Below are 22500 nucleotides of genomic sequence, written 5' to 3'. Positions count from 1 at the left end.
AAAATAATGGAGAAAAAACGTAGACAAATTTATTCAGATATGACGTTAATGAAAGGAAGGAGAAGGAATAAAGAAACTTGGAGTAAAAGCAGGGAGATAAGGCAGTGTATAATCATTCCCTTTACTCCTGACGCACACGACATAGCTGTTACACTAAATACTTGCAGATAACGAGAAAGTAAATGACTGAAGAGAGATAATGAAGGAAGACAAGGAGGACATGAAGAGAGGGGCAGGAATAATGTAGATCCCTCAAAGATAAATGTAGAAGGACCCTCATGAGCTGGGAGTGAAGGATGAGATAGATGTGAGAGAATGTACTTATGATGGCGGCGAGGTTGTGTTGGGTTGGGTTGGGTTGGGTTAGGTTAGTTTGGATCGCGTTGAGTTAGGTTAAATTAGGTTAGACTAGGTTAAGTTAGAGTAGGGTAGGGTAGGTTAGGTTAGGTTAGGTTGGGTTGGGTTAAGTTAGGTTAGGGTAAATTAGGTTAAGGTAAGGTACGTTAAGTTAGTTAGTTAGGTTAGTTAGATTTGGGTTGGTAGGTTAAGTACAAGAACCAAGTAAATTATTGGCAGTAGAACAATCATAAGGGAAATTTATGGTGCTGGTACAAGAATGAAGGGTATAAATAATGATGATACAAGAATATAGTGGAAATTAATGGTGGTACAGGATTATGCCAATAAATTAATGACGATGAAAGATACAAGGAATATGGTTATAAATTCAATGTTGTAGTATAGGAATAAGAAAGAATGTATTATTGATTAAACAAGAATACGAAACTAATAATGGTAATGGTGGCATAAGATAGATAAAAAATGTTACGTTGACTTTATAAGGAAATAAGAAAAATGTAATGTTCATAATACAAAAATACGATACAGCATAACGTTAACTGTACAAAGAAAAAAAGTTACGTTAGCATTATGGAAATATGAAAAAAATGTACGTTAGTATGCTAGTGTATGACGGAAAATTATGCATAATGGTGGTAGACAGTAGAATATAAAAGAAAAATCAGAATATTGGTAACAGAATGTGAAAGAATAATGTTAATAGTAACCAATACGAATATGGTGGTAAAATCTTGGCAGTAAATGATCATAAAAAAAAAAGGAAATATTGATATAAGAAAAAAAATATATACATAAAAATATGAAAAAAATAACCTTTGTACTATTCTACATGAAAATAAAAGTAAAAAAGAAATATTGATATCATAAAAAACACTGAATAGGGAGAATAAAAAGAGCGAAAGCATCGATACAAGAATGAAATCACCAAGTAACGAGAACACACAACACACAAACCAAACTAAAACACACGAAAACAGAAAAAAAACATCTTAACACCCAAAAAACACACGAAATTTACCAAAACACCGAGAACACGCAAAGAACACACAAATACACACAAAAAAACACACGAGTAGCACACAAACCATACGAAAAACACACTAAAATACACAAACAACAACAACAACACCCATTAAAACACAGAAATCATACCAAAGCACACCAAGATCACACAAAGAACACACGAACAACAAAAAAACACGAAGAAAAAACATGGAAACACAACAAATATAACAAAGACAGAAAGGAGTACCAGGACAAACATTTCTCATACACCTCTTATCCCTGACCCACATAGAACACAGCTGGCAGGGGTACAGCAGCTGGGCCATACAGGGAACCCATCTCTTTATCACCCCGGCCCCCCATAACTACTGCACGCGGCGCCACTCTTCATAAAAATTCTAATAAAAACAAAAAGGCTCGTAAAAGAAAACTGGAGCTGAGAACGGTGGAAAAAAAGAGAGAGTGCTGATGCAAAACTTTATTGGTGCTGGAAAAAATTGGGTTTCTAGTGCGTGGAGGGAAATTATTGAAGGTTTAATAGAAAAGAGAGGATGAATTGGGGTGGGGAAAAATAATTGAAGGGGAGTAACACGTGGAAGATAAACGAAAGGTGAGGAAAGTGATGGTTGAAATGAATGATGGATGTGGAGGTAGTTAAGTATTAATTTCCAGTATATTCCTGTATCATCATTATTTATTTCCTTCATTCTTGTACCAGCACCATAAATTTCCTTTATGATTGTTCTACTGTCAATAATTTACTTCGTTCTTGTACTTAACTTACCTACCCAAATCTAACATACCCTACCTTAACCTAACTTACCCTAACGTACCTTACCCTACCCTATCCTAAGTTATTATGTATGCAGGAAATACTGAGCTCGGATATAATAGAGGGTTTGATAGAAAGACAAAGCGTTGACGAAAAAAAAATAATTGAAGGGAGTAAAACGTGGAAGACAAACGAAAGGTGAGGAAAGTGATGGTTAGTTAAAATGAATGAAGGATATACTTTGTTACGTATAAAGGAAATGTTCAGCCCGGAAAGAAAGGATGAACTAGAGTGGGGAAAAAAAATAGAAGAGAAGTGAGTGGAAAGTAAAACAAAAGGTGAAGAAAGTAGAGTTTATTAAATATGAAGAAATATTGAAGTTAGGAAAAAAAAAATGAGCATAAGAAAGTGAAACACCAGTAAAGGAAACAAAAAGGTGGTAAGGATGAACAGCTGACTAAAAACTTCACTAAGACCAAATAAAAACATTGATCTTTCCTACGTAGAATGAAAGTATCGAACATTTAATAACAAAAAAAAAAAAAAAAAAATATCGGCAGAAAGAAAAATGAAAGCAGAAGATGGAAAAAGTATTGACCAAAGCTCTCTACAATCCCAGAAAAAAAAAAGTGAATTTCTTTAGCGTATAAAAGAAATAGCGCAAAGTCACACAAATAAATGAAGATAAACAAAAACTGAAAATATAAAACAAACTTAACCATCAGAAAGAAAAAAAAGTTAGTGTTTTAAATTGTGGATGAAAAACAGCGTACCATCAACAAAAGGATGATAAACCGAGAAAAAGTTAGTTTCTTAACATGGATAGAAAACAACATAGATAAAAAGAAAAGAAAAGAAAGGAAAGACACAGAGAAGAGAAGAGAAGAGAAAAAATATAGAAAGACAGAGACAGAGAACACTAAAAAAAAGAAAAAGAGAAGGAAAAGAAAAATCGAAATACCTAAAGGAAAAACGAAGGCAGAGAACGGCAAAGTGGTGATTTAAAACAAGTTACCTCGAGTTAGGACTTTTCCCCCTGGCGTGTGGAAAGAAAGAGACTGACTCGCTGCCCTGAAACTGGAGTACTTCGGCTAAGTGCGTCCGGCGAGCGTCACCCTGCTATTGGGTCCAGACGAGGGGAGAGAGAGGGAGGGAGGCAGCTACTATGGAGAGGGGAAAGAGAGCCAGGGACAAGGGGAGAGGCAGCCACCACGAAAAGACGCGAAGGGGAAAAAAAGTAACCGTGAAAATCCTTCCTTTGTGACGATATGGATGAGGAAAAAATGCGTGGATAAGGGAAAGGGAAGAAATGTTGGTGTTTTAACGGAATAAACTTGTAATCTATAAAAGAAATAGGGACAGGAGGATATATTATGAAAAGAGTGTGAATGTTTTTTATGGTGTTTGTGGTATAAAGAAAGCTGTCTGGAATCGAGAAAAGGAAAATTAAACAGGGAAAGATACACGAAACCCAAAATATGCCTTCGTTAATAGCATCCCCCAGTAAAAAAAAGAAAAAAAAGTGGATCAGAAAAAAAATAAAAGAGAAATGTTGAAAGTGTGATGAAATAGAACACGAAAAAATAATTACTAGTTTAGCAGTACTTCACTCAAAGAAAGAAGGAAAAACTGAACGTATAAAGAAAAACAATAATTAAGACAAAAATGCACAAAGGAAAAGGTTAAATTTGAGAGCACTTGACATAGAAAGCAGGAAAGGAAAGTACAAAAGGGCAGGAAAGGCGAAGAAAAACACGAACATGGAGAAAAAGAAAGAGGAAGAGAGGGAGAAAAACGAGTAATATAATGAAAAAAAAGCAAGGAGAGGAAAAAGACACAGCGAGGGGATGTGTAACCGTAAAAACACTTCGCAATAAAAAAAAAGACAAAAAAGGACGAAGCATAAAGCGAACAACCAGAGATGAAGAAAAAGGAGAGAATTAAAAAAAAAACACGAAAGAAAACACGCTTAAAAAAAAACAAGGTGACAGGAAAAGAGAATAGCACGAACCAGGAAAACACTAAAAACTTGAAAAAAAAAAAACACAAAAGGGAACAGAAAAGATTGAAAACACTTCCCATGTAAAGGAAAAGAAAGAAAAAAAGAAAGACAAGCACAAGAGTTCGGAAAAAGAGAAGAAAACATGAACTTCCAAAACACGGATGTAAAGAAAAAGAAAATGAAAGGACTGAGTTTGCTACGTACGATGAAAATTTTGAACTTGGGATAAAAAAAAAAGTAAGAAAGTGAAATGCGATGAAAGGAAACGGAGGGGAAAAAATTAACAAATGATTAGAAAAAGACAAAAAATAATGCTAAAACACTTGAAAGTAAAGAAAAATATACAAATAAAAGACATCGCGGGCTAAGAAAAGAAAGAAAATACGTGAAAACTTCGCATTTAAAGAAAAAAAACGAAAAAATGCAAACGGATAGAAAACAATAACAAACAAAGAAGAAACATTAGCAAACAAAGAAAACAAGACAATAACAAAGAGAAAAGGAAAAAAAACGATGACTAACAGAAAGAAAGAAAACAATAACAAACGTAAAGAAGAAAATTGTAAGAAACGAACAGAAGAAAAACGAATAACAAGAAAAGAAGAAAAGGAATAACAAAGAAAAGATTAAAAAACGAAAAAGAATAACAAGCGAACAGAAGAAAAACGATTAACAAGAAAAGAAGAAAATAACAAACAGCAAGAAAAAGATTAAACAAAAAAGAATAACAAAAAGAAGAATAAAGAAACAGGAAGAAGAAAATAACAAAGAATAAAAACAATAACAAACAAAATAAAGAAAAAAAAACAGAAGAAAAATAATAACAAACGGAAAGAAGAAGAAAAGAATAGCAAACAGAAGGAAGAAATAAAAGACAAAAAGAAAAAGGAGAAAAACAAAAACAGAAAGAAGAGAAAAAAAACAGAAAAAAAGGAAAAAAAAACAGGAAAACGCAAGAACAAGAAAAAGACACTTACGTCACAGAGAGAAAAATGAAAAAATATATAAAGATAGTCGAAGCTTCAAAATAACTCAGTCGAAGCTTCAAAATAACTCAGTCGAAGCTTCAAAATAACTCAGTCGAAGCTTCAAAATAACTCAGTCGAAGCTTCAAAATAACTCAGTCGAAGCTTCAAAATAACTCAGTCGAAGCTTCAAAATAACTCAGTAGAAGCTTCAAAATAACTCAGTCGAAGCTTCAAAATAACTCAGTCGAAGCTTCAAAATAACTCAGTAGAAGCTTCAAAATAACTCAGTCGAAGCTTCAAAATAACTCAGTAGAAGCTTCAAAATAACTCAGTCGAAGCTTCAAAATAACTCAGTCGAAGCTTCAAAATAACTCAGTAGAAGCTTCAAAATAACTCAGTCGAAGCTTCAAAATAACTCAGTAGAAGCTTCAAAATAACTCAGTCGAAGCTTCAAAATAACTCAGTAGAAGCTTCAAAATAACTCAGTCGAAGCTTCAAAATAACTCAGTCGAAGCTTCAAAATAACTCAGTCGAAGCTTCAAAATAACTCAGTAGAAGCTTCAAAATAACTCAGTAGAAGCTTCAAAATAACTCAGTCGAAGCTTCAAAATAACTCAGTCGAAGCTTCAAAATAACTCAGTCGAAGCTTCAAAATAACTCAGTCGAAGCTTCAAAATAACTCACAAGAAGCTTCAATATAACTAAGTCGAAGCTTCAAAATAACTCAGTAGAAGCTTCAAAATAACTCAGTCGAAGCTTCAAAATAACTCAGTAGAAGCTTCAAAATAACTCAGTAGAAGCTTCAAAATAACTCAGTAGAAGCTTCAAAATAACTCAGTCGAAGCTTCAAAATAACTCAGTCGAAGCTTCAAAATAACTCAGTCGAAGCTTCAAAATAACTCAGTCGAAGCTTCAAAATAACTCAGTCGAAGCTTCAAAATAACTCAGAAGCTTCAATATAACTAAGTCGAAGCTTCAAAATAACTCAGTAGAAGCTTCAAAATAACTCAGTCGAAGCTTCAAAATAACTCAGTAGAAGCTTCAAAATAACTCAGTCGAAGCTTCAAAATAACTCAGTAGAAGCTTCAAAATAACTCAGTCGAAGCTTCAAAATAAATCAGTCGAAGCTTCAAAATAACTCAGTCGAAGCTTCAAAATAACTCAGTCGAAGCTTCAAAATAACTCAGTCGAAGCTTCAAAATAACTCAGTCGAAGCTTCAAAATAACTCAGTCGAAGCTTCAAAATAACTCAGTCGAAGCTTCAAAATCACTCAGTCGAAGCTTCAAAATAACTTGTTTTTTTTCATAGACCCCAAAAAATAACTACACATCAGAAGCTTAGGAAAAAAATTTGAAGAGTAAAGAACTTAGAAAAAAACATTAAACTTATCAGAAGCTTAAGAAAAAAAAAATAGAAAGGAAAAAGTAAAGAACATAGACATAGGAAACTTATAAAAGCTTAGGAAAAAATCACTTATAGAAAGGAAAAAGTAAAGATTATAGGAAAAAAACACGCAATTTATCAGAAGCTTAGGAAAAAAATCACTTATAGAAAGGAAAAATTAAAGGCAAATAGAGACAAAAACACGAAACTTATTAAAACTTAGAAAAAAAAATCACTTATAGAGAAGAAAGTAAGAAGAATATAGAGAGAAAAAAATTTATCAGAAACTTAGCAAAAAAATACAAAAAATAAAAAGTTAAGAATACGGAGACAAAAACACAAAATTTATCAGAAACTTACGAGAAAAATATATAAAAAGTACAAAATAAAGAACATAGACACAAAAACACGAAACTTATCAAAAACTTAAGAAAAAAACAACGAAACATTAAAAAATTCAGAAAAAAACAACGAAACTTATCAAAAACTTCAGAAAAAAACAACGAAACTTATTACAGAAAAAAACAACGAAACTTATCAAAAACTTAAGAAAAAAACATAGAAAGGACAAAGCAAAGAAGATGATACAGACAAAAACACGAAACTTATAAAAAACTTCAGGAAAAAAATATAGAAAAGATAAAGCAAAGAATATAAACTGATAAAAAAAAAAAAACACTTGTGCCGAAAATATAGAGCAAAGAATGGAGAAAAATTAGAGAAATAGAACGAACCAAACTTAAAATACAATATAAAAACAAACGAACAAAAAATAAAAAGAAAGTAAAAGAAAGAAAACAAAAATCTGAAACACTTCACTCATATACAAAAATAAATAAACAAATAAATAAATAAATAAGAGAAAACATTACAAAAACTTGGGAAAAAAAAAAACAATACAACACAGAAAACAAAACTAAAACCAAACAGAAAACGACAAAAGTAAAACAAACACCCAAACGAAAGAAAATGTGAAAGGGGAACAAAGTGGAGACACAAAAGGAACTGATGGAGAAAGAAAGAGAAAAAAGAGAGGGAGGAGATAATGGCAGGGAATAACAGGTGCAGTGTGTGTGTGTGTGTGTGTGTGTGTGTGTGTGTGTGTGTGTGTGTGTGTGTGTGTGTGTGTGTGTGTGTGTGTGTGTGTGTGTGTGTGTGTGTGTGTGTGTGTGTAGAGGTGAAACTATGAAGCCAAGAGAGAGAGAGAGAGTTGTGATGATTCTCTCTCTCTCTCTCTCTTTCTCAAAATGTACAAAGAGCTCTACTTAAACCATTTTTCCTACTGCCCTGATGACCCATTCCCCCATCCCTCTCCCTCTCCTCTCCTCTCCCTCTCCCTCTCTCTCTCTCTCTCTCTCTCTCTCGCCTTAATGGAACCTTCCAATTAGAACCATTACTCTCACTTCACTTGTTATTTAATGCACTTCATTATCCTCTCCCCTCTTGGAAGTTGGGAGAGACTGCTGCTGCTAACCTAACTCTCTCTCTCTCTCTCTCTCTCTCTCTCTCTCTTCTTCCCTCCTCTCCTCTCAACGCTAAGTATTCCCTTCCTCTCTCTCTTTCTCTCTCATTGTCTTCACATCTCACTCCTTCCCTAACTGTCTCTCTCTCTCTCTCTCTCTCTCTCTCTCTCTCTCTCTCTCTCTCTCTCTCTCTCTCTCTGTAATCCTCCCTCTCCCATTTACTCTCCTCGTTATCTCCACCTCTCACTCCTCTCACTTCTCTATTTCTCTCCATCGGTGCCTGAAATCTCCTCCTTTCCTTCTTTTCCTTCTCTCTCTCTCTCTCTCTCTCTCTCTCTCTCTCTCTCTCTCTCTCATTTTTCCTCCTTTTATCCATTTTCTTTCCTTTTCTCATTCTTTTCCTTGTAAATATTTTTCTTTTCCTTTTTTTTCCTTCCCTTTTCTCTTTTTACCCTTCAGTTTTCTTTCCCTTCTTCCTTCTCTTCCTTGCCTATTTCCTTTCATTTATTCCTTTACTTCTCTTCTTCTATCCTTTTCTTTCCAGCCTTTTCTTTATCCTTACTATCCTCTCTTCTTCTTTCCTTCCTATTCTTTGCCTTACTTTCTTATCCTCCCTTGTCTTCTTCTCTTCTTTCTTTCCTACCTTCTGTTCTTTGCCTCACTTTCTTACCCTCCTCTCTTCTTCCCTCCTTACCTTCTCTTCCTTACGCATCTCTCTTCTTTGCCTTACTTTCTTACCTTCTTCTCCTCTCCTCTCTATCATAACTTCCTTACATAACTCTCTTCTTCTTTGCCTCACTTTCTTATCCTCCTCTCTTCTTCCCTCCTTACCTTCTCTTCCTTACGTACCTCTCTTCTTCCTCCTCCTTGCTTCCCTCTCCCCCACCACTCAGCCCGCCCTGTCCACTAGAAGCGGTCATAACACTAACCTTGGAGGGAAAGAATACTCATAGAAAGGCGAATGAACTTTTCCTGTGGCTTACAGTAGGAGCTTCAACTTTCCTTTCCTGCGTGTGTGTGTGTGTGTGTCATCCCACCTGCACTTCATACCTGTCCTGCATCCCGTCACACCTGTCAGCCGCCCGTCACCCGAACGACATCTGAAGGACCTCAAGACACCCTTAAACGACTGTCAACACGAGGGGAGAGAGAGAGAGAGAGAGAGAGAGAGAGAGAGAGAGAGAGAGAGAGAGAGAGAGAGAGAGAGAGAGAGAGAGAGAGAGAGAGAGAGAGTTATATATATACACAACAGCCACTCAGATAAACAGACAGAATGACAAACAGAACATAAAGAAATATATAGACGAAAATAAACCAGATGAAAAACAGACAGACAGACAGACAAACAGACAGACAGACAGACAGACAGACAGACAGACAGACAAATAGTTAGGCAAAAGGGAAAAAAAGAAAAGACGGAAATACAAAAACTAAACAAAACATTAAAACAACGATAATAATTTTGATTCTTCTTTTATGTACAAATTTTTAGATGTGATCACTATATATATTTAGGTAGTCCTTTTGCTAGTGATGGTTCAACAAGTACTGCCATTAAATTGCATGCTCAGAGTAAGATGTGTCATGCACTGAAATTTGTGTCATTTATCGATAAAAACAACGATATCCCATTTTATGTTAAATGCAAAGTATTTCAAGCTGCTTTCATGTCTACAATTTTATATGGCTGTGAATCATGGCTGAGTGGCGACACGAAACCTATCAACAAATTATACATGTGGTGTATTAAACAATTATTAGGAGTAAGGAAAACTACATGTAACGACCTCTGCCTGATGGAGCTCGGTTATGCCCTTTGCGTGCCCTCATCAAGGCCAAACAACGCAAGTTCTTCAAACAAATGTGGAGGGACAGAAATGAAATGAATGACGATCCTCTGGCTCACGCCATTCGTATTGTTTTAGACAATGGCGGTCACACTTCACGGTATATAAGAGACTTATTGAATTGTGATACAGATGATGTAAACTTTGCTATTGATGAAATTAAAATTAAATTATCAACTTCAGAATCAAATAGAGTAAAGTTGTACATGTCAATAAATCCTGAACTTAAAGTCCATGAGGTGTATAGATCTAAAATTAAAGTAAATGAAATAGAAAGGATTTCATGGACTCGATTTAGAATAAGTGCCCATTCTCTTGCTGTTGAGGAAGGCCGATGGAACCGTCGTGGTAGAGGTCGCTTGCCATTAGAAGAACGCTTGTGCTCTTGTGGAAATATTCAAACTGAGCAACATGTAGTAGCTGACTGTCAAAGAACATTGCATATACGCCAACAATTCAATTTGATATCTTTTAAAAATTTGATGCTAGAGAGGCAAGATTTTATCAGTGTATGCTCTATTGCTCACCGCATTCTTGCTGAGTTCTTGTAGTTTTATCTACTTTTTGCTTCTGTTTTATTCGTTTATTTTTGTGTCGGTTTTAATATTTTGTATGCTCTTTGTTGTTGGTTTTAAGTACTATTCTTATCGTCAGTTTTCTTGTAATCTTTAGCTTATAGTTTGTTAATTTTTTACTAACTTGAGTTCTTGTAGTTTTATCTATTTTTTTGCTCCAGTTTTATTCGTGTAAATTTTATGTTGGTTTTAATATTTCGTATGCTAATTTTTGTTTGTTTGTTTAAGTACTATTCTTACCGTCAGTTTTATTGTAATTTTCAGCTTATAGTTGTTAATTTTTTACTTTCTATTTCAAACATGTCTGTGTTATCTTTTATTAATGTTTTATATTAATTTTAGTACTTTTAGAGTCGAGTTAGAATTTCACTAACCAAAGTTTAGCTGGGAGATTAATTAGTATTTAATGATTAAGAAATTATTAAGAATCTTGATGTGCGCATGTGTAGAAAAGCGAAATACTAAATACAAATGTGACCAGAATATTATTTTGTGGACCATTGGAATGTATTGTTTATACAAGAAGTTGTAACTATTTTGTGGTCAATAAATCTAATCTAATCTAATCTAATCTACGAAAAAATAAACTACTTACTGTACCACCACCACCACCACCACCACTACTACTACTACTACTACTACTACTACTACCACCACTACTACCACTACTACTACTACTACCGCTACCACCACAACTATCACCACCTCCCCGGCAGTAATCTGAGAGTGGCGCGGTGCAGTATTGTAATGAAGGCCATAAATCGCCGAGGAGCAATAAAGTAATCCCTGGATACAAATATAAAGCACACTAATCCCCCGCACACAACACAACTTTGAGCTGCTGCACTAAACCCAACACTCGTATTTCATGTATTAATTATGAGCCAATTAAATCCCCTTATACACACACACACACACACACACAATGTATTAGTAGAAAAAGATATGTACACAATTTAATTTATTTTGTTGTTGTTGTAGTAGTAGTAGTAGTAGTAGTAGTTGTTGTTGTTGTTGTTGTTGTTGTTGTTGTTGTTGTTGTTGTCCTTGCATGTTTACAAGGAATTTTTAATTAACACACAGACACACAAAGGCAACACACACACACACACACACACACACACACACACACACACACACACACACACACACACACACACACACACACACACGTGACACATGAGGCGTAATCAAGAGGGGATACCCAGCGGGATTTGGGTGACGCATGGGGTGTAGACACAGACACACACTAAGGGCTCTTCTCTCGGTGGGGGAGGAGGAGGAGGAGGAGGAGGAGGAGGAGGAGGAGGAGGAGGAGGAGGAGGAGGAGGAGGAGGAGGAGGAGGAGGAGGAGGAGGAGGAGGAGGAGGAGGAAGTGGTGGTAAAAGGAAAATGCGAGAGTGTGAAATGGAAGAAAGTTTGAAACAGAAGCATTAGAGAGAGAGAGAGAGAGAGAGAGAGAGAGAGAGAGAGAGAGAGAGAGAGAGAGAGAGAGACACACACACACACACACACACACACACACACACACACACACACACACAGGGAAACGAAGGAGAGAAAATTTGAGGTTATAGGAATGAAGGAATGGAAGAATGGAGGAATGGAGGGATGGAAGAAAGTACAAGAGGACAGGACAGGATGCTGAGGAAGGAAAGAAATATGGGCTTTGGAGGGAAAGAGATGGAGGGAAGAGAGAGGGAGTGGGGGAATGTTAAGGAGGAAAGGAGGGAAGGAAGAGGGGAGGGAGGGAATCAGACAGGAGGGAAGGGGAGAGAGAGGGGAGGGATTTCAGAAAGGAGGGGCTAAGACAGGAGAGGAGGGGAGAGGAGGGAGGGAGGGAGGAGAGGAGGAGAGGGGAGAGGAGGGGAGGAGAGAGAACACCCCAAAAAGACGCATATAAATAATAATAATGAGATGGATTTCTGTTGAGTAAGCTTAAAAGATTGCTCTCTCTCTCTCTCTCTCTCTCTCTCTCTCTCTCTCTCTCTCTCTCTCTCTCTCACTAAAACAAGAAACAGCAATATATATAAAGATCAAAAGAGAATAATATAGAATGATAGGAGATGAAAAGAAGAAAAAAGGAGAAAAGAAGAGAAAAAGGAGGAGGCCATTACGAGGAGAGGAGGAGGACTGAAAGGGAGAAAGGCGAAGAAAAACGAAGAGGAGGAAGAGGAGGAGGAGGATATGAAAAGGGAAAATCGCAAAGGGAAGACTGGATGGATAAGGAATGAAGGAAAGAATGAAGAATAAGATAAAAGAATGAGTGTAAAAGAGAGAGAGAGAGAGAGAGAGAGAGAGAGAGAGAGAGAGAGAGAGAGAGAGAGAGAGTGTGTGTGTGTGTGTGTGTGTGTGTGTGTGTGTGTGTGTGTGTGTGTGTGTGAAGGAATTTTGTGGAAGAAGGAAAAATAATAAAAGGACATTAGAAGAAGAGAGAAATGAGACAGGAAAATAAAAAGTAAGAACAAGAGAACTGGAGGAACGAAAGAAGGACAAGAGAGGAAGGAGGAGGAAAAAGGAAAACAAAAACGAGAATATAAACGTGAAAATCAAGGACAAAGGGAATGAAAAAAAAAAAACGAAGAATGAAATGAAATGGAGAGAGAGAGAGAGAGAGAGAGAGAGAGAGAGAGAGAGAGAGAGAGAGAGAGAGAGAGAGAGAGAGAGAGAGAGAGAGAGCAAAAATACAGTGACAGGAAAGACTGAAAAAGAGATAGAGGAGGATGGATGAATGGGTGGTGGTGGTGGTAGTGGTGGTGGTGGTGGTGGTGGTTGAGGAGGTGTGAAAAGTAGCGTTGTTTTATGAAATTAAGTTAGTGTATTGAGTTACAAGTGTCTCTCTCTCTCTCTCTCTCTCTCTCTCTCTCTCTCTCTTCTTACAACTATTTTACAATATTTCTAATCCTTCCTTCTTTCAATCCTTTTACAATACTACTCTCTCTCTTTCTCTCTCTCTCTCTCTCTCTCTCTCTCTCTCTCTCTCTCTCTCTCTCTCTCTCTGTCCTGCGGTGGCTTCAGCTAATCCCGCCCTTCAGAATGCTTACCTGAGGGGCGCATTAATTAGCAAGCAGGTCATATAGCTTCCTCTTGCTCCACCTGTTTGTTCTTCCCTTCGCTAATTGAAAGACTGTGTAACGCCCCCTTCCCTATATTTTCGTTATATTCTATCTCCTCTATGTTCTATTTCTATTCTCTCGTCCCCTTCTCTTTCTTTGTCTTCCTTACTTGCGTCTCTCTCTCTCTCTCTCTCTCTCTCTCTCTCTCTCTTGGGTGTGTTTTCAATTTTATATTTTTCTGTGTTATCTTCTTCCTATTCTTGTTTCTCTGTTTCTTCTCTTCTCTCTCGTGTTACTTGTTATTTCCATCCTTCCTGTCCATTCCTTTCTTCTTTTTCATGTTTTTTTCCTTCCTCTGTCTTTTTTTATATTCTTTTATTCGTAACTGATTAGTCTTCTCTTCGTTATTTTCATCACCTTCCCTTCCTCCTCTACCTCCTTATCATCATCTCTTCTTTATTCCACTTGCTTCACGTTTCTCATTATACAACTTTTCTTCCTTTCTTTCCATTCATATCTCTCTTCCTCCTCTTCTTCCTCCCAGCCACTCCACCTCCTTCTCTCGTAACAGCGAAGGCAAACAAAGCAAATAAGGATAAGAGGCGGTGGTTCCAGTGTGTATATTCAGGAATCTGGGTCGCAATGCCAAACACGTCAGCGTCTTATCTCAGGAAACTTTAGCAAAGTATAGTGGAAGTCGTTATTAACATTTCCCAGGGTGTTTTCAGGGTTGTGGATAGTTGAGCTCGAAAAGGAGATGTTGTATTTTGTTTTGGTTTGGTTTTCCTTCTCCGTGATGGGTTATAGAGGAAGTTGTCGGTATTCAGAAACGCTTTGCTCTGTCATCACTATTTTTTCAAGGCCGTACAGATGATTAGCGGGGTTTTCAAGAGCCTTTCTCCAGTTGACAATGTAGAAATTTTGTCAGTCTGCCTATAGAACCGTAAAAACATCTTAAAAACTCATGTCAATTTAAATAAACACTCTTGAAATAGTGGAGCCGTACAGATGATTAGCGGGGTTTTCAAGTGTTTCTCCAGTTGACAATGTAGAAATTTTGTCAGTCTGCCTATAGAACCGTAAAAACATCTTAAAAGCTCATGTCAATTTAAATAAACCCTCTTGAAATAGTGGAGGCGCAGAGATGATTAGCGGGGTTTTCAAGTGTTTCTCCAGTTGACAATGTAGAAATTTTGTCAGTCTGCCTATAGAACCGTAAAAACATCTTAAAAACTCATGTCAATTTAAATAAACCCTCTTGAAACAGTGGAGGTGAAGAAAGAAGTGTTTGAGAATACGATCTTAAGGGTGTTTTTCATTATTTTGGCGATGGATTGGCAGACACGGTATCATTAGTAGGAGAAAAAGCTAAACAGACACGAAATCCCGAATATCATTCCTGTAGCGTTCGAGAATAAAGAGTTGTGTTCTTTTTACCGTATGGAGGATCTTATTAATCTTTCCAAGGTGCTCTTCTTTACCATCAGAGAGAATAAAACACCCGTGAAAACACCGTCTTTTATCTGTGTCCGTTTCAGAATAGTCATGATGGAAGAGCAAAGAGATTCAAATAACTAATACTTCCAAGGCCTTTTCATTATTTCAGACAGTTTAGCACGAGTTCTTTACCTTCAATAGAGAACAAAGTACCAATGAGAATCCAAACTGTGTGGCCTTTTAAGAATGGTCATGATGGAAGAGCAGTTTCATGAGAATATTACAAATACTCCCAAGACTTTTTCATTATTTTTGATATGGTTTAACAAGAATTTTTTACCATCAGTGAAAAAAAACCCATCCATGACAGTCCAACTTTCATCTGTGTGGCCTTTTAAGAGCAGTTATAATGGAAAAGCAATGAGTTTCAAATTTCAAGGCCTTTTTATAATTTTAGACACTTTATCACAAATTTCTTACAATTGATAGAAAAAAAACACCCACATAAGAATCCAAACTTTCATTTTTGTGGCCTTTTTAAAAACAGTCATGATAGAGAAATTTCCTGAGAACATTACTAATACTTCCAAGACTTTATCATTATTTCAGACACAGTATAACACGAATTCTTTACCACTTGAGCATTGGTTCCCAACCTGGGGGTAAATTACCCCCTGGGGGTAATTTAGCAATTTTTCGGGGGTAATGGAGGGGTGACAGAACCACGAAGCCAAGAATTCCTCAACTAGCTTCAAATATGCAACTCCAACCATCTCACTGATGCTCTTGACATCTTTGGTAAGTCATTAGAGATGCAAAATGTACTAATACAATAAATAAAAGAAATTATCTCTAGTGTTTTAGTTTAGCCATATATATAAATGTTGACAACATTTTGTGAAAGGGGTAACATGCTTAATGTGGCATGCTAAATTGGGTAACAAGCTGAAAAAGGTTGGGAACCACTGCACTAGAGGAAAAAAACAACCATGATAATCCAACCATTCATCTTTGTGGCCTTTAAAGAATAGTCGTGAGAAGAGAGCAAGAGAGCAAGGACTTTCAAAATACTAGTCTTGTCTTCACTCCAGCGTGACCCAGAGAGACTTCCCGCTCCTCGGCGTTAAACCAGCGAGTCACGGCGGCGGAACCAAGCCCTCCTCTCTCTCTTCCTCTCTCCCCTCAGTCGTAAAGTTCGGTGTTTTACTTTTATTCGTGTTTTATACCTGTTTTAGTGGCGGTGACCTGAGTTTCCATCTGGTCTGGTGGTGGCTGTGGTTTCGTGTGTGTGTGTGTGTGTGTGTGTGTGTGTGTGTGTGTGTGTGTGTGTGTGTGTGTGTGTGTGTGTGTGTGTGTGTGTGTGTGTGTGTGTGTGTGTCCCTAATGCAGTTATTGTGTTGTTTCTCAGTGATGAAAGAAAATGGTGATTAGTGGGTTCGTGGTTTTAATGCAGTTGTTGTTTTGCTTTCTTTTATTTTTTCGTTCTTTCCTTTATTTTTGGTCATGTCTTTGATGGAGGAGAATAGTGAGAGAGAATAGTGACTGGTGTGGTGGTAATTCTTGCGGTGACAGAATATACTGTTTGGAAAATGTAAGCGTGTTTGGAGAGTTTGGAAATTACTGTAAGCGTGTTTGGTGACTTTGGAAGTATTACTGTAAGCGTGTTTGACGAGTATCATTATTCATCTTACACGTGAAGTTCCAGGAAGAATACAAGGAAAGGAAGGAAAAAGCCACTACTCTACAGGAAAAAAATGAAAAGAGGTAGTCCATTTAGTGGCTTGGAAATAAAAGAGCACAATCTTTTCATTTAATTTTCCGTGCGTTTCCCTGACGTTTTCTTTTTTAATCCTGAAGGAAAAGATACAGGTGTCGTTTTTTTCAGGAATGACGTAGTTTTTCGGGGCAAGATTGTAAAGATAATTAGGTTTTCCTCGAGTTTAATAAGAAGGAATGACGCGACGCGATCTTTTCTTCTTTTCCTCTCCTTGTTGTTGCCTTTGGAGCGGCGCCAAGGAAGGAGTGAGTCTTTATCCTTCACGTCTCAACTTCAAGTCATAAAGTCCTTCCATAACTACATTTCAAACTCGTATTCCGTGAAAGTGTCTCGGAAACTTAACGAAACTTGACGTGTGCATTTATATATTAGAAAGACAACAAACACACACACACACACACACACACACACACACACACACACACACACACACACACACACACACACACACCACCATAACATTCACCAATATACACTGCGCACCAAGTTTTTATTCCCTACCGGCCTTCTCTCTCTCTCTCTCTCTCTCTCTCTCTCTCTCTCTCTCTCTCTCTCTCTCTCTCTCTCTCTCATCCAATCTTTCTTTTTTCTCTTCTTTTTCTCTTTCTCTTCCTTTTTTCTTTAAAGGTGTTGGTTTACCGTATTCCTTTTCTTTGTTTGATTTCCTTATTCTTGATCTTGTTCTTTTTTACTCTTCCTCTCTCTCCTTCTTTTGTTATTCTTATTCTTATCATTACTGTTGTAACTGTTGTTCTTGTTGCTGTTCTTTTTTTTCTATTGTTAGTGCTGTTACTGTTGTTGTTGTTGTTATTATTGCTATTATTGTCCTAATTGTTATCTTTGCCACTGTTATTGTTAAAGTTTATGTTGTTTTCGAGAGAGAGAGAGAGAGAGAGAGAGAGAGAGAGAGAGAGAGAGAGAGAGAGAGAGAGAGAGAGAGAGTCCACTACACCTACAGCCTCCCAGACCAGCGCCTCTCAGGTAATAGCAGTAAATAATACCTCGACACTCTCCCTAATACACACACACCCACCCAACCACTCAGCCGCCAGTACCTCCTCCACCACCTCCACCTTAATCCACGCGGCACCTCCAGGCTTGGGGATTACTGCAGGAGGAGGAAGACGAAGACGAAGATGAAGAGGAAGAGGAAGAGGAAGAAGAAAATGATGGTAAAGATGATGATGATAAAGAAAAACAAAAGAAGAAGAAGGAGAAGAAGAAGAAGAAAACAAAGGCGAGGAGGAGGAGGAGGAGGAAACGCAAAGACACAACGAAGAAAAACCCAACTCACTTATCATAACAGATAAGAATATGAGAAAAGAGAAAAATGCAAGAGGAGATGGAAAAGGAAAAAGGGAGGAAGAGGAGGAAGAAGAGAAGGAGGAGGATACGGAGTTGGCAAGGAAGAAAAAGAAAAGAGAGTATCATTAATAAAGAAGGTCTCTGTAATAGTAATAGTGGTGGTGGTGGTGGTGGTGGTGCAAAGCGAAGCACACTAAGCAGGAAGGCAGAACAAAAAAGCAAACCAAACAAACAAAGGAGAAAGGGAATAACATAACACAGAACACACACACACACACACACACACACACACACACACACACACACACACACACACACACACACACACACACTTCCAGGGAGACGAAAAAAGAGATTAGGAGAAGGAGGAGGAGGAGGAGGAGGAGGAGGAGGAGGAGGAGGAGGAGGAGGAGGAGGAGGAGGAGGAGGAGAGAAAATGAGAGAAGGAAGAGATGGAAAAAGACGAGGAAAAGAAACGACGAGGAAAAGGAGGAGGAGGAGGAGGAGGAGGAGGAGGAGGAGGAGGAGGAGGAGGAGGAGGAGGAGGAGGAGGAGGAGGAGGAGGAGCAAGAGAACGAAGACGAAAAAGAACTAGAGGATTACAAGAGAGATGGAGAGAAGAGGAAGGAAGAGGAAGAAGAAAAAGAGATTGAAATAAAAAGAAAAATAAGGAAAAAAAAGAAGAGAGGAAGAGGAAGAAAAAAGAGCGAGGGAAAGAAAAAGAGGATTAGTTGAAGGGAGGAAGGGAAAAAGGGAAAGTAAAGTTGAATTAGGAAGAAGGAAGTGACGGAAGAAAAAATTGAGCAAAGACGAAAGGAGGAGGAGGAGGAGGAGGAGGAGGAGGACTGCTATAAAAACAACCAGACAAGTAGAAGACAAGAAAAGAGATTGAATAGAAATTAGATTCAGTAACCGCGAAGATTATCAGTAGTAGTAGTAGTAGTAGTAGTAGTAGTAGTAGTAGTAGTAGTAGTAGTAGTAGCAGTAGCAGTAGCAGTAGTAGTAGCAGTAGTAGTAGCAGTGCAATAACAAAAACAAAGACGAAAAAATGAAGTAACAATAGTAGTGATAGAAGAAATAATAGCAGTAGTTGTTGTTGTTGTTGGTGTTGTTGTTGCTGTTGTTGTAGCAGTAGCAATCACAAAAACAATAGCAATAAACAAAAACAATAGAGCAGGAGCCATTAGAAGCACCACCTCCTGCTCCCAAGTAGTAGAGAGGGGGCTGGAAAATATATCACGCCACCAAGCAACACAGGGCTATCCCACGCGGGTCACTAAGGGCGGGAGTGCTGGGGGTGAGGAGGGAGCTGTGGGCCTTAAGGGAGAGGAGATGGGGGGTCAAGGAGGGTGTAAGAGAGGCGAGGATTCCTGGGCACAAAAATAAGCAATGTAGAGAAAGTCGAGGGTTTCTCTACTCAGATCAGAAACGTTAGCCATTACCACATATCCTAATCTTCTTCCTCCTCCTCCTCCTCCTCCTCCTCCTCCTCCTCCTCCTCCTCCTTGTTGTTCCTTGTTCCCTCCTGCTTCTCTTCCCTTTCTTACTTTTTATAATATTTCTCCTTCCTATTTTGTTCTTCCTAGCTCTCTTCTCTTTCTTCCCTTCCTCCTCCTCCTACTGTTTCCTTCTTCTTTTCTTCCTTTTCTTACTTCCTCCTCCTCTTGTTTCTTGTTCCCTCCTACTTCTCTTCCCTTTCGAACTTTTTTTTTTAATATTTCTCCTTCCCATCTTGTTGTTCCTATCTCTCTTCTCTTTCTTCTCCTCCTCCTATATTTTTTTCTTTCTGATGTTTTTCTTTTTCCTATCTCTTCCTCCTCTTCTTGTTCTCCCTTATTTATTCACTTTCTATATTGTTTCTCCTCCTTCCTATCTTGTTCTTCCTATTTCTCTTCTCTTTCCTTCCTCTTCCTATTGTTTCTTTCTGATTTTCTTTATTTTCTTACTTCTTCCTCCTTTTCCTGTTCTTCCTTGTTTCTTCCTGCTTCTCTTCCTTTCTCACTTTTTATAACATTTCTCCTTCCTATCTTGTTCTTTCTATTTACCTTCTCTTTCTTCCTCTCCTCCTCTTTTTTTATTTTCTTCCTCTTCTTTCTCTTTTCTATCCTCCTCCTCCTCCTCCTCCTCCTCCTTCTCCATTTGTTTCTTCATCCCTCTGTTCTCTTTCTTCTTTCCTTTTTTGTTTTCTTTGTCTCCTCTTCTCTAGCCATTCTTCCTCTTTCCCCTCTTCTCATTCTTCAAAATCTTATTCCTTTTTTGCTCTATTTCTTCTTCTTCCTCTTTATTTTTCCTCCTCTTCCTTCCCTTCAAATTTTTCCTGTCATTTTTCTCCTTCACTTTCATTTTTTTTTTACTTCTTTCTTCAAAATTTGTCTTCGTCTTTCTTTTCCCTCTATTATCTTAAAATTTCTGTTCATTCTTTTACTTTCTCACTTCTTTTGCTTCTTTCCTTCATTTCTATCCTTGACAACAACAACAACAACAACAACAACAACAACAACAACTACTACTACAACAACAAAAGCAACTACTACTACTACTACTACTACTACTACTACTCTCCGGTACACTTCTGCTCCACTCTCTTGACTTTCTTTTCCTCCTCCTCCTCCTCCTCCTCCTCCTCCTCCTCCTCCTCTTCGTCCTCGTTAAGTCATCTCATTTCCTCTTTCCCAGACTCCTATTCTCTCTCTCTCTCTCTCTCTCTCTCTCTCTCTCTCTCTCTCTCTCTCTCTCTCTCTGTTATTATTCACATTGCTTCCTTCCGGTGTTTTTATTTATAATTCTGCGCTAATTCCATCTTCTTTCAACTTATTTTTTTCCTTTCCCATTTTCTTTTCCTTTTTAGTTAATGGCAACCTCAGCTAACCTAACCTAACCTAGATAAACAAACCAGTAACGTAACAAAGACAACAATACTTTGAATATCAACAAAGAATCACTAGAGTATTTTTAAAAGACTGTAGATGAAAAATAAACTTGATAAATTTACGAGATAGAACAGAAGATGGAGATAGACTACACAAATTTATAAGCGAGAACAATAAATACAAATAATAAGCTAAGCAAATCTCATACAAGGAACTGAAACGTGTATATTTGATGGCGTCTTAAAATGTTTCCTTATTCTTTTACGATTATCTCTTCAATAACAACAAAAATATGTGTCAGTACTCACCTAATTTTCCGAAGCTGTTGGAGATGCGCCGTTTAAGCTTCTGGACTTTGCTTAACGCGCCGCCCTTCTTCTCCCTCATCACCACCTCTGAAGGAGACACACAAGAGGAGGAGCGTGAGTGGCTTCAACACAAGGGAACACAAAGGAAGAACAAACAGATGATTATTATCCATGTTCCTGTGTGTCTTTGTCCTTGTGGGGTCTATGTAATGTATCGTGGGAGGAGGAGGAGGAAGAAGAGGAGGAGGAGATGGAAGAGGAGGAGGATGAGGAGGGAGATTATGTTGACCAAGCAGTAACAAATTTTCCAGTGCTTGCAAGTCTGTTTAGGGACCCATTCCAGTTAAGTACATGGGAAAGAGAGAAGAAGAAGAAGAAGAAGAAGAAGAAGAAGAAGAAGAAGAAGAAGAAGAAGAAGAAGAAGAAGAAGAAGAAGAAGAAGAAGAAGAAGAAGAAGAAGAAGAAGAAGAAGAAGAAGAAGAAGAAGAAGAAGAAGAAGAAGAAGAAGAAGAAGAAGAAGAAGAAGAAGAAGAAGAAGAAGAAGAAGAAGAAGAAGAAGAAGAAGAAGAAGAAGAAGAAGAAGAAGAAGAAGAAGAAGAAGAAGAAGAAGAAGAAGAAGAAGAAGAAGAAGAAGAAGAAGAAGAAGAAGAAGAAGGAGGAGGAGGAGGAGGAGGAGGAGGAGGAGGAGGAGGAGGAGGAGGAGGAGGAGGAGGAGGAGAAGAAGAAAGAGAAAGAGAAGCATAAGAAGAAGGAAAATAAGTAGAAGGAGAAGGAAAAGGAGAAAGAGAAATAGAAGAATGAAACAAAAATAAAAATGAAGAACGGAAACAAGAACAAAAGAAGAAGAACGAGAACAACAACAACAACAACAACAACAACAACAACAACAACAAAGCGAGCAAGAATAAAGAATAAGAAAATGAAGATGAAGAACGGAAACAAGAACAAAAAAGAAGAAGAACGAGAATAACAACAACGAAGCGAGCAAGAGAAACACAAGAGTAGCAACACCTGACCTGCTGGAATAGAGAACATTGCAGGGAGAGGAAAACAGGAAAGACTAATAGAAGCATTTATAACAAGGACGGACGTTTATCACAAAGTAGGCAAGACAAATACTGAAGGAGCGGAGGATACTAAGAGAGAGAAAATTAACCTCGACAGCCACTTAGTGAAATTAATAGAATAAATACGGGATGGAAGCGAAATATAGAGAGTGAATAGAAGAGAGACAGAGAGAGACAAAGAGAAAAGCTCGTGTGGATATTAAGACATGGTGGATGACAAAAGCAAGCAGAGGGAATAGTGGACAAATGAATTAAGATGAATATTACACATACTAAAACGGTCCTAAGCAGTGGATAATAAAAT

General features: G+C 37.6%; 1 protein-coding gene across 21 annotated transcripts in view; it reads right to left on the bottom strand.

The window, feature by feature from the left end:
* LOC123519336 (cyclin-dependent kinase 14-like) overlaps positions 1 to 22500 on the bottom strand; it is a 374184-nt gene that overhangs the window by 213486 nt on the left and 138198 nt on the right. For all 21 annotated transcript variants that reach the window (XM_045280565.1, XM_045280567.1, XM_045280562.1 and 18 more), the window contains one exon: positions 21130 to 21216. In XM_045280565.1, coding sequence (XP_045136500.1) covers positions 21130 to 21216 — 87 coding nt within the window. The remainder of the gene's footprint in view (positions 1 to 21129; positions 21217 to 22500) is intronic.

Source organism: Portunus trituberculatus, chromosome 45, assembly GCF_017591435.1.
Source record: "Portunus trituberculatus isolate SZX2019 chromosome 45, ASM1759143v1, whole genome shotgun sequence".
NCBI classification, from domain to species: Eukaryota; Metazoa; Arthropoda; class Malacostraca; order Decapoda; family Portunidae; genus Portunus; species Portunus trituberculatus.
This window is presented reverse-complemented; position numbering and strand designations above follow the sequence as displayed.